At 40.1% G+C, this 14,656-nt stretch overlaps 1 protein-coding gene across 1 annotated transcript in view; it reads left to right on the top strand.

The window, feature by feature from the left end:
• Positions 1-14,654, top strand: part of CCDC73 (coiled-coil domain containing 73) — a 60,314-nt gene extending 45,660 nt beyond the window's left edge. The window contains exons 12-16 of the mRNA XM_066619179.1: positions 1,619-1,729; positions 7,872-8,082; positions 9,574-11,007; positions 11,947-12,080; positions 14,132-14,654. Coding sequence (XP_066475276.1) covers positions 1,619-1,729; positions 7,872-8,082; positions 9,574-11,007; positions 11,947-12,080; positions 14,132-14,380 — 2,139 coding nt within the window. The 3' untranslated portion in view covers positions 14,381-14,654. The remainder of the gene's footprint in view (positions 1-1,618; positions 1,730-7,871; positions 8,083-9,573; positions 11,008-11,946; positions 12,081-14,131) is intronic.
• Positions 14,655-14,656: the final 2 nt, after the last annotated feature.

The raw sequence follows: 14,656 nt of genomic DNA, 5'->3' as shown, positions 1-14,656 counted from the left end.
CTTGTGGCTTTGGAGGTAGGATGGATATGCTGGGAGGCAGGGATGAAAGAATTTCAAAATCCTGTGTGTCATAATCTGGACTTTTGGTTCCATTCCATTTTGAAAAAGCAATTCAGGAAACAATTTTAAATTTTGTTCTTTTAAAAAAATATCTTAGAGAAACACCAGGAAAAATAACTTCAAACAGTGAACATTACCAAATATATGAATGGTATATAAGAATATATGTTCACATAAATGTATGGTGCTAGGAGGAGTATGTCAGAATATCTTTTGTCTATCACTAGTTTTTTTGTAAATTCTCTGTTTGAAAACAAAACACAATAATCCACACAATTTTTCAAAAGAGTCAACACAACAGTTTGAAAATATGAAAAAATCTATCAACATAAATCTTTTCACCCACAATTTGTGATGTCAGATCAATTTCTGTAATCTTTACATATTTTAATTGTACTTCAAATGTCACCATAGAATGCCTATTTGAATTACAGTAAACAGTGTTGGACAGACATGTTAAATTTTGTGTAAATTCAGAAACAGTGTGATATACTGCAGTTAAAAAACAATGAGGGGAATAATTAATTTTGACTGGAGATTTTTTTAGCATCCAGAAGTAGTATAAAAAGTCACAGAAACCACACATATACCCCATATAGCTAAATGCATTAACACTATGTTTATAATATCAATATGATCCCATCATCTTATATGAGGTAATGGATACACTGTGTTTTATCCTTGGCTATTCATTTTTTTTAAAATAAACTGTGATAAAGGGGGAAGTCTTGTAGCACCTGAGATGTATGAGACCTTTGGCTATTCATTTTTTTTTAAATAAACTGTGATAAAGGGGGAAGTCTTGTAGCACCTGAGATGTATGAGACCTTTTACTGCTGATTTTCATATGCTTACTTTAATTTATCAGTATGACAGTAAAGCTGACAATGAGTTAATCAGAAATGTTAGGACAAGAATGACAATTTAAAAATTCTACTGAATGTACTGCCTTGCAAACTGTTGGTGCTAGATAAACGCTGAATAGTAATAGCAACAGCATATTGGTATTATTCTAATGTAGTTTTATTGTATTTCATTGGACCAACTTTAAAAGAAGATTAAATGAAAATCAAACAAAAACAAGAAACTGGAATTCTTATGATGGTGTTTCACAGTTCTTAACCCTAAATCTAATAAAGTACAGTTAATAAAGAATATTCAGGCTTGATTAGTGAAATAAAAAAAATGTTTAGATTGTACTTTAGTGCTTATCTTCATAAACAAAAGGTTTGGAATGTGCTACATTTCATATTTCTTAGCTCTGCACTTTATATTACTTTTTCAGCACATTAAAACTTATGCAGTGAAACTGAATAATGGCAAGTATTTTTATACCCTTTTATAGCCATTTCTTTTTCATAACCTCCCCCTGTTTTCTGTTAGTTAAACTATAAGCACCTTTCTGTTAATTTATGAAAATTATTGTTGAGATAGCACATTATCACTGATCTGTATGGCACTTTCAGCATGTTAGAAGAAAAGATCCAAGCAACATAAAACACATCAAAATTCATTAATGTGGTATTGATTATTTTTTGGATAATTAATTTTATTGCAGTCCCTTGAAAGAGATAATGAGCTGCAAAGGGAGAAGGCAAAAGAAAATGAAGAAAAGTTCCTTAATCTCCAGAATGAATATGAGAAAGCAAAAGCAACTTGGAAAAATGAGGTTGGTTTATTGTTTAAATATTACAGTATTAACAAGGTTTGCAAGTAGTAAGCAAAACATTCCAAATAATTCCAAAACGCCAAGATATTACATAAAATAGATTAAGAATTGAGTCAGTTATTATGTGTGGTTTTGAAAACTTGAAATTAATCAAGAAGGCTAGATTTTAAAACCTGTGCACCAGAAATGTCAGCTATAACTGTTTTAAAGGTTATATAACAGAAGTCAATTGGATATTTTTACATGCCTCTTTATGTTCTATATAAACATACAGAAAACATTTACGTTTTCCCAAAATTAAGTCAAGAACTCAGTGTGAATTAGCTGAAACACCACTCCAGAGTCACCTTCTTTCAATTTGCACCTAACCCATAGAAGCCTGTCCGCATGTCAAAACTGATTTCTTCACATTTCTGCAGTTTTTTGTGAGAAAAACATACTGCTTTAGGAGGAATATAAGAAAATCCCTGCTGGTTTGGACCAAAGGCCCATCTAGTCCAGCATTCTGTTTCCCACCGTGGTCTACCACCTACCTTTGGTAAGTCAAAATCATCAGCAGGAGAGAAGGTATACTTCTCTCCCACTGCACAATGCTTCTGCCTTTAAAAGTCATCCAAGCTAGAGGCCATCACCATACCTTGTGAGAACAAGTTCCATATAGTACAGTGTTTCTCAACCAGTAGTACGGGTACCACTGATGGTACTTGAGGTGGTGTCTGGTGGTACTCACAGAACCCCTGGACCCTGCCACCCAACAGTGAGACCAGGAACACGACACAACAAACATTAGTAGGAGGCTCAGCTCAGTAGACAGAGCTCCAAAGCATGCTTTTCTGCATTCAAAAAAGCTCTCCTATCCATCCTGAGCTTCTTATTGCTGTGGATCATGTTGCATCTGGTCTCCAAACCTGGAAGTGACTGGCAATTATATCATCACCAGTTACTTCCAATGGTACTTTGAATAGGTGGACCATGTGAAGTGGAACAGTGGAGGACAAATGTTGAGGAACATTGATATAGCGCATTATGCTCTGTATGAAATACCTCCCTTTGTCTTAAATATCTTGACAATCAGTTTCATTGAATGTGCTAATATTGTGACAAAAGGAGAAAAGCTTCCCACTATTCCCACATTTCCCATTTGGTTGCCCATTCACACAATCTGGAGAAAACCTTTTGGAGCTCTTCACCATCTGCTTCAGTTTTAACCATTTTGAGTACCTTTGTGTCATCTGCAAACTTGGTTACAGTTAACCCCAAACTCCAGATCATTTATGAACAAATTAAAAAGCACCCCACTTCTTACTTCCTTCCACTGTGAACATTGCTCATTTATTCCTACTCTCTGTTTCTAGTACTTTAACTTGTTACCAAATCATAAAAAGATCTGTCCACTTATTCCATGATTGATAGTTTACACAAAAGCCTTTGGTGATGAACTTTGTCAAGAACTTTTTGAAAGTCTGACAGCACAATCATAACTGCATCTTGCACCGATGCAGTGACTGCTGAGCAGGCACACACTATTGGAAATGTGCCAAAAACACTTGTTGAAGAAGGGGATGCATTGGGAAGGCCTGTACTGTCCTACCAGTGCCAGATCATGAAAGAGCGTGCCCTGGGACAGGTAAGCTCCGCACTGGGCAGGAGTGGGGGATTGGGTCCAAGAGGGGATGGGATTGGCAGCCAGGCCTGAAACATGGCTTCACTGGGACATGTGCTGGCAAATTAGCAGGTGCAGGTCTGAGTAGATCCATTGCCGCAGCTGGGACTTTCCCCTGGGCAAAGGGACAAATATCCCCTTACCTCGAGGAGACCTCCAGCCAGCTCAGTTCCCACAAAGGATACAACGCAGCTGCACTGGCCCTGCTGCATTGGTGCTGGTTAGGATTGGACTGTGAGTATACATCATCAATTGGATCACCTCATCCACATGACACTCTCAGAGTATTCTAGGTTAGTGACACAGGACTTACCTTGGAAGAAACAATGCTGCTTCATTCTTCTAGCTCAGTGGTTCTCAAACTGGTGGGTCACAACCTTTAAAGGGCGGGGAAAGGGGAGAGGCAGGGAAGTGATCCCCAGGATTGCACCTGTATGGGGGGACAAGGGGGGTGCTTGTGACTGACTTTATGAAGATAGGGCTGCAGCAGGTGGCAGGAAGTGCAGGAAACCCTGCGCAGCCGTCTGCAGCGCTCCCAGAGGCATGGAACGTTAGGAGAAAGCAGGCACAAAGCACTTCCATTTTGCAGGAGGTGCTTTGTGCCTGCTTTCTCTGAATGTTCCAAGCCTCGGGAAGTGCTGCAGACGGCTGTGCAGGGCTCCCTGCACCTCCTGCAGCCCTGTCTTCATAAAGTCAGTCACAAGCACCCCCCTCACACCCCCTTAGCGGCGCGATCCTGGGGATTGCATCACTGCCCTAGCCCCTCCCCCACAAGAACATACTGAGGTAGTAAAGCTCCCTCCAAGTTTGAAAACCACTGTTCTAAATGCTTCATAATTTTACCCTTGATTATGCTTTCCACCAGTATACTGAAACAGACGTTGAGCTGACCGGCCTGTCATTTCTTGGATCCCTTTTTAAATCTTGGCTACTTTCCAGTCCAGTGGGATGGAGGCCAATTTAAAGGACAAGTCACATATTTTTGTGCAATTTCATAATTGAGTTCCTTAAGGATTCTTGGGTGGATGCCATCTAGACTCAGTGATTTTTTAATGTTTACATTTGTCAATAGGCTCTGGAACCACATCTCTTGTAGCTTCTATTTTGACTTAGCTCATCTAACTCTGTCCCTGAGTGCACTTCAGGAATGGGTGTCTTCTATATACTTTCTGCAGCAAAGACACACACAAATAATTTGTACAACTTTTTGGCAATCTTAGTGCCTTCTTGAATCTTTATTCCCTTGTCATCTAATGGTCCAACCACTTGCCTGCCAGGTTTCCTGCTTTTAATGTATTTGAAGAAGCCTTGATTGTTTGCCTTGCTGTTTCTAGCCATGATCTCCTCAGTCTCTTTGTATGCTTTATTGCCTGCTTACATGTATTTTGTAATCGGGTCATTGCCCTTCAGTGAGATTGGGACTTGTCTATCCCGAGCATGTGAAGACAGACTCTGGCGGATTGAGCAGATAAGACCTACTAGAATAGGACTAATGGTCATGAAGGCGGTTTCTGCAAGCGACGTGGTACGCTAAGAGCATGGCAAGACACGAAAGCCGCCCTGGTCAACCACTGCACCCAGCCCATCTCCAACCGTCTCGACTTTTGTCCTGCCATTGGAGCAAGATGGAATCTGGGAAGAGAGAGTGAGGCTGACTATGCGCACCTCTCTCACTTTAATCCAATTCACATGCAAGTCTCTTCCCTGGGGGCTGGGGGAGAAGAATAGGCCCTCAGTTTGGCTGTACTTGTCGTAAGAGGCGACTAAACAGCCACCGGGTAGATGGGACTCGTTAGCCTGGGAAGGCAGCTCATCTGAGAGAAGGAAAACTCTGATCCCAAACCTCCACTGCCTTGTGGCTACATCCAGTTATTGCAAAGGCTTCAGGAGTCAACCTTGAGGCAAAATCCGGAGCCAGGGTCCCTGAGGCAGTTCATGGCTGAACACAGTCACATTCTAGCAATTCCTACAATGTCACTGGACCCAACCGTATTGGCTTCTGCCTTTCCATTGGACCATTTCAGTGATGTGGAGAGGGGGGATTTGCTGCATGGGTAGCGGTCTGTCCTCCATATCTACTTTACCCAGGCTTCATGCACTGGAGAGGACACTGTTCCAGAACCACTATTCAGAGTGCAATACCATAGTCTTCTGAGACTAAAGGATGCCAACAACATTGACATGTATTTTGCCAGAATTTGTTTTCCTTATGTGTTTCACCTTTGGACAAGACTTCCATTTTCTGAAGGAAACCTTCTTAGTTATTACAGCCTCTTTGACTCCACTTGTGAGCCTTGCTGGTTGCCTTCTGAACTTGGTAGTGTCTTTCCTACTTAGGACGCAATCCTAACCCCTTATGTGCTTTCCAGCACTGGCACAGAGGTGCCAATGGGACTTGTGCTGCATCCTGCAGTTGGGTGTCACTCACGAAGGCCTCCTCAAAGTAAGGGAATGCTTGTTCCCTTACCTCAGAGCTGCATTGCCCTTATGCCAGTGCTGGAAAGCACTGACATAAGGGGTTAGGATTGCGCCTTTAGTGTTACCAAAAAGGGCTGTTTTGTTTAGGGGAATTAGTATATTAGCCTTTGGAAACTTTAGGACCATAGGCTGGATAGCAAGACAACGTAAAGCAAAGAAATCCCTTGTTTAGCTTAAAGGGGAGACTGGGAGAAAGGTAACTTTCAATCAAAGGATTATATTTTTATTGCAAAAACACACAAAGATAAACATAATACACATGGAAAATGGTAAGTATATGTCTACTTGAATCCTAGTACTTGGATACAGTGTACCTAGCTTTATGATGGCTGCATGCGCTATGTATTTGGTGAATCCGATAAGGAATCCGAAAAGGATAGGTTGTAGGAAAGGATTTTAGGGGTCCCTGGTCTGCCTAACCCCGTTTGCTAACTAAAGATGGGGGAAGAAAGGGAGAAATAGGTAGGATGGAAGGGAGAGAGTTGTAGACGCAAGATATATTTACCTGTCCCGGGGAGCAGTTGGATGGGAAAGAGTCCTAGGAAGGACCACTCCCTTGGAAGGGCAGCTAGAGAGAGAGCCATGTGCTCGGAGCTTTCCATGGCTGACCTAGAATGACCGGGATGTGTCCTAGTGCTGGTCTAGATGCGCATGCTCAGTACACACAACGATACACGTGGAGTATGTAAGAAAGACATGATAAACCGAATGTCAGCTTACCAGCCAGGCTGACCTTCTAGGGGAGGGAGGCAATTTGCATAAGGTGCTTAAGAGTGATAAAGCTACAACAAAAGAACAATAGACTTCTTCCTCAGGAGGTGCATGCTTGTTTTGCATAATCAGGAGACATTCCTTGACTGGAGGAGGGGATGTAATCACAGTGAGCTTTGCAAACTTGTGACATCTACCAGGTTTTTGGAAATTGGGCTTGTTTGCTTGCTTATATGATATCTTAGTCCATAATATATATACAAAATCACAACTTGGAAGGGAAAAGGAGATTTTCACGTAACATTAGTGGTATACATTCTCACTGAGCGTCCAGCATTGTGGTTGAATACAATAGGAGGGATGGGACACCTGTATCCAAGACCTGAATTGCACACATGGTTCTCAGATAGTCTGAAGCTTTCTAGAAGCTTTGCAATGCAATTCTAAACTTGTTTATTCAGAAGTGAAGTGCAGTGTGTTCAATGGGAATTACTAACTATTGAGCAAGTTTGGAACTGCAGCTTTAGTTGAGTTTAGGAGTGTCATTGCCACACCTTCTAAAAAGTAGTCTCTGGCAAGGGTTGCTTCCACTGTTGGGAGCTTCCTCCATGGAACATTCTACTCAAGCAAGGATCTCTTGCACAAGCAGAATGCTTCCTCCATTCTGTTTGAGGGGTGTTTATTCACAGAGGAAGCCCCTCAGTGCCATTCCTAGGGTATTTGACATGTGGGGTGGGCTGCTCAAAGCCATTGATACAGATCTGGTCTCGTTGATTCTTCCCTTCCCCACTGCAGACCATGGCTACCAGCCACTCAAAGTAAAGGATAGACCTGACCTCTACCAAAGGAATCTCAAGGCAGAGGCCAGGTATACCAGGAGCTTGAAGTGATTGATAGACCTGGCAGCTTCCACTTCAAGATTCCCCTAGGGGAGGCCAAGTCTGGAGGCTGCTCAGTAGCACATTTGGCACCCTAAGTGGATTTGACCCCTGGGGCAGACTGTGTCCCACCCTTGAAAAGCTACTGGAGCTCCTGATGGCATTACTTGCTACAGGATATGCATTTGGATGTAATGCATACCCCAATGTTGTTTTGGGCATGCATTGCCCAAAGGTATTCTTATTATATCCTTACCTTGTATGAACAGTTTCTACAGGTTTCATCAAAGGGATGCAAACATTGCTGAAAAGTGGGGTGCTTTCTTGGTGTGTGTGTAACGCCTACAAAACATATCCCTCCATTTCAGCTCAGCGCTACCAAATACATGTGTTTTTTTCCTTTTTATTTCAGCTTGAAGACCTACCCAGTGAAAATCAAATGCACACAAGCCAAAAAGAGAACAAATATGCACAAATAGCAACAGAAGATTCTAATAACCTTGAACAGGAAGCAATTGAAGTAAAAAATGCTGTATCTTTCTCTTTCGATTCTGATGAAATGCATATTGAACAAAACAAAGCTGATATGAACACTGGGGAAGGGAAGCCAATGGCTGTGGAAGGTATATGTATTCAAAATACAAGAAAACTCTCTAGAAAATGTTGATAAAAATTTTTATTAAGCACTAGACGTTTAAGAATTTTTCTTCGCTATGCCAGCTGATATGTCATCCTAGGTTAAAGTGTATTAATGGAATTGCACCTTAATTTCTCTAAGTAGTCACTACCAGATGTGCATTTTAAATTTGCAGCCTACCACCATGACTCAGAAAAAAGTGTGTCAGCACTTGCAGTTCCCCTAACTCTCCCAAACATAATTGTGTGTGGGGTGGGGGGGAAATGGCATGTTGGCAATATTTTACTTACTTCAGTAAGACATGAGAAGCCAGGCTGCTGCAGGGGAGAGAGACCACAGTAGTCTCCTAACATATGCTTACTAAATAAGCATATTTTTGTTAATTGTTGGCATTCATATCAGTTTAGTGTTCCAAACGTCCATCATAAAATTAGTGACATACCAGTTAGTATGATACAAAAAGAATGTGGGTCTTATGAGCACAGGATGAAAGAAGAGCAAGACTGAGACTGGATCTTTCAGTACAAGAAGGAGACCTGATGCTGCTGCTAGAAATTACGGCAACCCAGGAGCCTTGGTGCAATGCAGTATGATTCTGTTTACTCTGTGGACAGAATTTACATTGCCACAGCCACTGAGAGCTGGCATTGAGCCCAGAGCAAGGTGCCTGATTGGCCCCCCCCTTCCTAAATTTGTCTTGTACTGTATAGTTTTGTCATGATCTGGATCTTCTGGAAGCCCAGGTACAGCGATTTTGCCCCCTGCCCCGCCTGTACATTGCGTCCCTCCTTGCTGAGTTCTAAGCTACCACTATGGGTTCAGGGAAGAACCAGACCTAATAATGCCCTCCTTCTCCTGTCAAACCAAAAGCAGAGTACCATCCTCCATTCAAGTAGTCACCCTTTCATGCCATTCTCATATGGGCTGTTAATACTGATTTGACTAATTAGTCCAAACTTTATTTGCATCATATTTCTTAGAAAATAAGATGTGACATTCATAATTTTAATCAAGCCATTTCTGCTCAACGTTGCATATATACAACAAGGACCAAAAGTGTACACCTGTGGAGAGAGCAAAAATAAATGGTTCTTGTCTAATCAACAATGAAAGGTTTTCCTGTACCTCTTAATTCAAGTTGTAGTTAGTAAAGATTTTTTTTCTTTTATCTTAGAAAACTATTCTAGCAACCATAAAGCCTCAGCTCCCTGATTCCTGAATGGTTGGGAAAATTAATTAAAATTCAGATCTTAGGACTTCTTGAGTCTAGTATTCTCTCACTGTCAGTTACTCTATATGCTATTTTGAAATGTTTCAAGACTATAATTATACTGATTTGTATGACTTTTTTATTCAGAATATTTTGCAAATAGAAGATTGAGCATGATTAGAATAGTGATTCATCCTTTTGAAGAACTATATTTTTTGAACATTTATCTTTCACATTTTCAGAATAAATATCTTCTCATCCTAATAGGTTTAGATTACCTTGAAAATTATATGAAAAGAAGTGATATGGCCCAACCTTGCAAAGAAAATCAAAAGGATGTTTCTGCAGGCAAAGCCCTCTGTGCAGTCAATTTCATTACTTCAGGACTGACCTGTGGGTCATATGTTGTTGAATGTGAAGAAACAGCAGTTAAAGCAGCAGCAGACAAAACTATCTTTGATGGACAACATGCAAGGATAGAAATAAAGCCTTCAGACAATCCTTGTTCCTTAGCACAGTTCTCAGCAGAAGAATGTAAGAAAGTGTCCTTAGAAAGTGTCCAAGCTGTAGGTCATTCTAACACAGAGACACACCATCAAAGAAAATCCAATGAGCATGTAGGTGTTACAAATGAATTTGTTTCTCAAAGAAATGAAGACATCAGTGACACACACCAAGAGGGAGCTTCCTTCACAAGTGAATCATTCCATAAAGTGTCTAAACTACAGGATAATTCTACTAGTGAGAAAATGACAAACAGCCACTCTGAGACTGAGATTAATCCTATATTGTCAGAAATGGAAGAGAGTAATCATACAGCTTTCCACACTAAAGATACAGATGAGTGTAGAAATATTTACGCAGCAGGACAAACACCACCACGTCAGAGCAACAATTGTGTAGCATCCAATATTCTTTTATGTAAACAGATTAATACTTACCTTGATGAAACACAAAGTGATAATTCGGGCAAAAATAATAGATGTTGTGAACTAAGAAATACTTGCAACATACCAGAAAATGCTCTACCACATTTGAGTCCTCTCTCTAACAGTTTGGGTATAAATACTGATATTGCCAATGGGGAAAACATTAATAATTTGCCTCTCATGGGGAATTTAAGTGCTGAAAATCCATCTAAAGATATAAATAGAAATGAAATGCAAAACAAACAACCTGGTAAAGTCTATCCTACACTGAGAGAAGTGAGTGGAAATGGATCTGAGGGTGGAAACAAAACTTTGATTCTAAACACTGAAAGTATCTGTGAACCTCAGGCTATAGACTTGAAAGCTAACAAAATCACAGTTGAACCACACACAATGGTTTGCGATAAAGAGAACATGCGGTTAAAAAAAAGGAAAGAGTCCTTAGCTGGTATGATTACAGAGGAAATTATTGTAATAGGAAGTACAGAAGAATCGTATTCTTGTCCCATAAAGAACTCTGAAGATTTAGTAAATGGAAGTGGAAAGCTTTTCTTTAATCACCCAACTCTGGATAAAAAATCTGAGAAAATGTCAGCATCCTTAAATTATCCAAGAGTAAATCAAGATGAAAGTCAAACAGTGTGTGCTCCATATTCCAAAATGCCTTTCCTTTTGAAACAGAAGGTATTTGCCCAGGAAATAAAACACACTGGTTCAAGGAAAATTAGTCAAAGTATAAACATGAATGCCGTGGTAAGAGAAGAAACACTAGGTGAGAATTTAAATGTTAAGAGCTGTTTCAAAGAACTGTCCAGATACTGCCAGAAAGTGAGTTTTGTTTCAGGTTGCTGACAAGCCATCGTAGCAGTATCTGCATACTTCCACATGATAAATGCAAATTTTATTTTTTTTACCATTCACATAATCAGCTCTCAGTCACTGTTACTATAATACTTAATTTCATTCTAAACTAGATTATAAATACTGTCTTGTGTGAACACAGATTCAAATGTGTATGAATACAGAACATTACGTGATAAATATTGCAGCATATGATGCCTTGCAGAAGGGGCATTGATTATGATGACAGTGCACACATACACACACTAAGGACTGACCACAGGAACCTCAGATTCCAGCAGCTTGTCAAGAGGATAAAATTAGGTACCTGGTCTTGTGATGTGTAACCGTGACTACTGTGTAACTGAGAGTAATGGGTTCTGGCTATCAACCACCACCCATTGCAAAGCAATTTTCAACTTTTTCATCTCATGGCATACTGACAAAGCACTAAAATTGTTGAGGCACACCATCAGTTTTTTGACAATTGACAAAGCACAACACACTGCAAGTGGGTGGCTCACATCCCCCAATGGCCCTACTAATAAGTGACGCTCCCCTAAACCCCTGCAGCACACTGGCAGATCATTCACAGCCCACCAGTTGAAAATCACTACACAAAAAATAATGCAAGATGTATGTTTGTGTTAGTTTTTTTGGTTTGGTTTTTAAAGAAAGAGGATTGTAAGTAGCATCTTGGCTCAGTCTGAAAAAAAAGTCAATTATAAACAAAGTCATGTCAAAAGAAATTCAGTAGTGTAATGCAATGTTGGTGTACTCTGAATCAGAGATAAACCATGAGTTTTATCACTATAAAATTAGTACCTAGAGAATAAACTGCAGTTGTTACCATTTCCTCTTTGTCAATCAGCTTCTACCCACAGTAATAGAGTTGCTGACACTTTGAATACCGGAAGTATCAATCCAGGCCCCAAGAGAAATCCCAGTGAAGAATGGAATGCAATAGCAAAGACTTTTTATGATCCTTCTTTTCCCACAGAACACGTAAGTCAATTAAAAATATTGCAGAGCAGACCCTAGTGAGCTAACTCCAGAGATATGTGTAGAACTATATGCATCTGGATGCTTTAAGACCTACTTGATCTCCAAAATAATATCAAGAGGGCAAATGTAGCAACATTTTTCACAATTAAAGTTGATGGAAAACAGCAGGAAAAAGTCACAGCATATAAATCAAATTATCTTAGCCAGTCTCTTTGAATTGAAGACTAGATCTAACAACTTACAAAGTAAAAATTCAAGCATACTGTATTCCTTCTGTTTACTTTCCCAGTCATTGTTTCAGATATGAAGAATCTGCAGGTTTGAATGTAATGTAATAGTTCATGACAACTATTGCCCCAACACTGAATTTTACTACATATTTTTATAGTTTGAAAAATATCTAGTCACTAATAGAATCCAGAGTTACTCTAGAGCAGGGGTCTCCAAACCCCAGTCCGGGGGCCAGATGCGGCCCACAAGAAGCCTCTACCCAGCCCGCAGCCAGCTTCTTGTCTCCTGAAAGCCTTTGGCCCACTCAACTGTACATGACCAGAACTGTGCTCTGGTTGTGTCTGGAGGGTGTTCTGAGGGCCTGAGAGATTGAATGAATGAGCCCATTCATTCATTCATTCACTCATCTAAGTTCCATCTCTAATTTATTTATTTAAATTTTATATTTAAATTTTTTTTCTGGCCCTCAACACCACACCAGATATTTGATGCGGCCCTCTGGCCAAAAGGTTTGGAGACCCCTGCTCTAGAGCAAGCCATTCTGGATGCTAACCCACATATATTCACTCAGCTTGTATCCTGAAAGTACTCTTATATGCTGCAGAAATTCTTCCCTTCCCAATCCATATCATACTTATGGAAAAGGCCAACAGAAAGCCCAAAAGACAATTTAATCCTTTGAAAACTCTAGTTCTGTGCTATAGCTGCAGGCCTCTGTTATGAGGTAAACCCATTTGTGAGGTTTTAGCTTAGAACCTACCTTGACATACTGAGTTTTAAAAAACTACAGCTAATGTGAAAAATAGTCTACTCTTTTCTGGCTGCTTCATATGGCATATGCTTCATATCTCCATTATACCCTTTTCAGTTTTCCAGAAATCGGTAAGTCTTGGGATTGTTTAGCACTGTGGTTCTCAAACTTTTCAGTCTCCAGAACCTTTTACGCTGCTAAAAGGGGTCTCAGAGAGCACTACCAGTGCATATACAGTTTCAGGGAGACTCAGAGCACAGGCACATGCACAGAGTGGTGCAACACCAAGCCCAAAACCAAATTCCAGGGAAGAGCTGGAAGAGAAGGAGAGCCATGAATAGGGGAGGATGGACAAGCAAACCAGGCAGGGCGCAACCACTTATGGTGTGCTTGTGGAATCCCTAAAGGGGTCCCCAGGGCTCCCAGGAGCACACTTTGAGAAACATTGGTATAACATATTTCAACTCTCTGGGTGATGTGGTAGCATTCTAGTTTGGGGACCCATCGTGCCATTGCTTTACAGAAAGAGAGATGTATAATCTTCTTTTTAGATTTTTTAGTAATCAACAATGCAGTCATCAAATTTCAACTTTATGAATACCTTACCTTTACCTTAAAGGTAAAGAGCTTTAAAAACCATGTAAGAAGAGGAAAAATACACAGAAATACCTGCTTTAAAAGTATAATGTCCATCTTTAAATCTTATTTGCAGTTTGCTGCGCAGGAATGCCAATTTTTTATTCTTCAGTACATGAACTGAATATTGTAGGAATATTTCTACATATCACTACATAACAGTGGTGTATATCTAGTCCATAATGTATGATTTCGCCCAATGTACTAGAACAGTAGTTCACATACTCCTTACTTTTGTGACCCACCTCACTGTCTGTGGTGAGACTTGGGCCCGCCGCAATTTAGAAGCTGCAGGACAATATGGCGCATGACCCAAAAGTTGCTTCCGTAGGCCCATGATCCATCAAAAATTGAGTCGCAATCTGATCTAGAGGTATATCAGCCATGGAACTACTTTCTTTTTTTTTTTAAACATTGCCTATGTGTGTTTCAGGTCCAAACAGAGGGCCCATCAAATTTGCAAGAGAAGTCTTCTCAACTGCCCTCTGAAGCCAACGCAGCTATTTTAAGTGAAAGCTCACACAGCAGTGAAGAAAAAGGTTGGAATTCACAAAATATCTCCATAAACACACAAATCAAGAACATTGAAAAATTTTTGTATTTTGAAAGACTTTGCCAGCCCAGAAAGAGAAAGTCTGAAGAAGATCTAGAAAAAACAATGACAGCAGATAAAGAAACATAATTGTTTCTGCAGAAAAGGGATGAAGTCTTCCATTGGTGAAAGTATAGCAGCAGTTGCTATATAAAGAAAACAGCTCACAGCTCTACAGTTCTCACGACTACATTTAAGGGGGGGAAAAACTTAAGTTAACAGACTTTTTTTTCTTGAAAGTTACTCATGTAATTAGAGGCTCATCAATCTTTCCATTGATTTGGAAAGATTACCATCCTTCTATTTGTCTTTTACTTTCCTATGTACCTGAATATAACAATTTTTTCTTAATGATAAAAAGCCGAA

This window comes from Tiliqua scincoides, chromosome 1, assembly GCF_035046505.1.
Source record: "Tiliqua scincoides isolate rTilSci1 chromosome 1, rTilSci1.hap2, whole genome shotgun sequence".
Taxonomy (NCBI): Eukaryota; Metazoa; Chordata; class Lepidosauria; order Squamata; family Scincidae; genus Tiliqua; species Tiliqua scincoides.
This window is presented reverse-complemented; position numbering and strand designations above follow the sequence as displayed.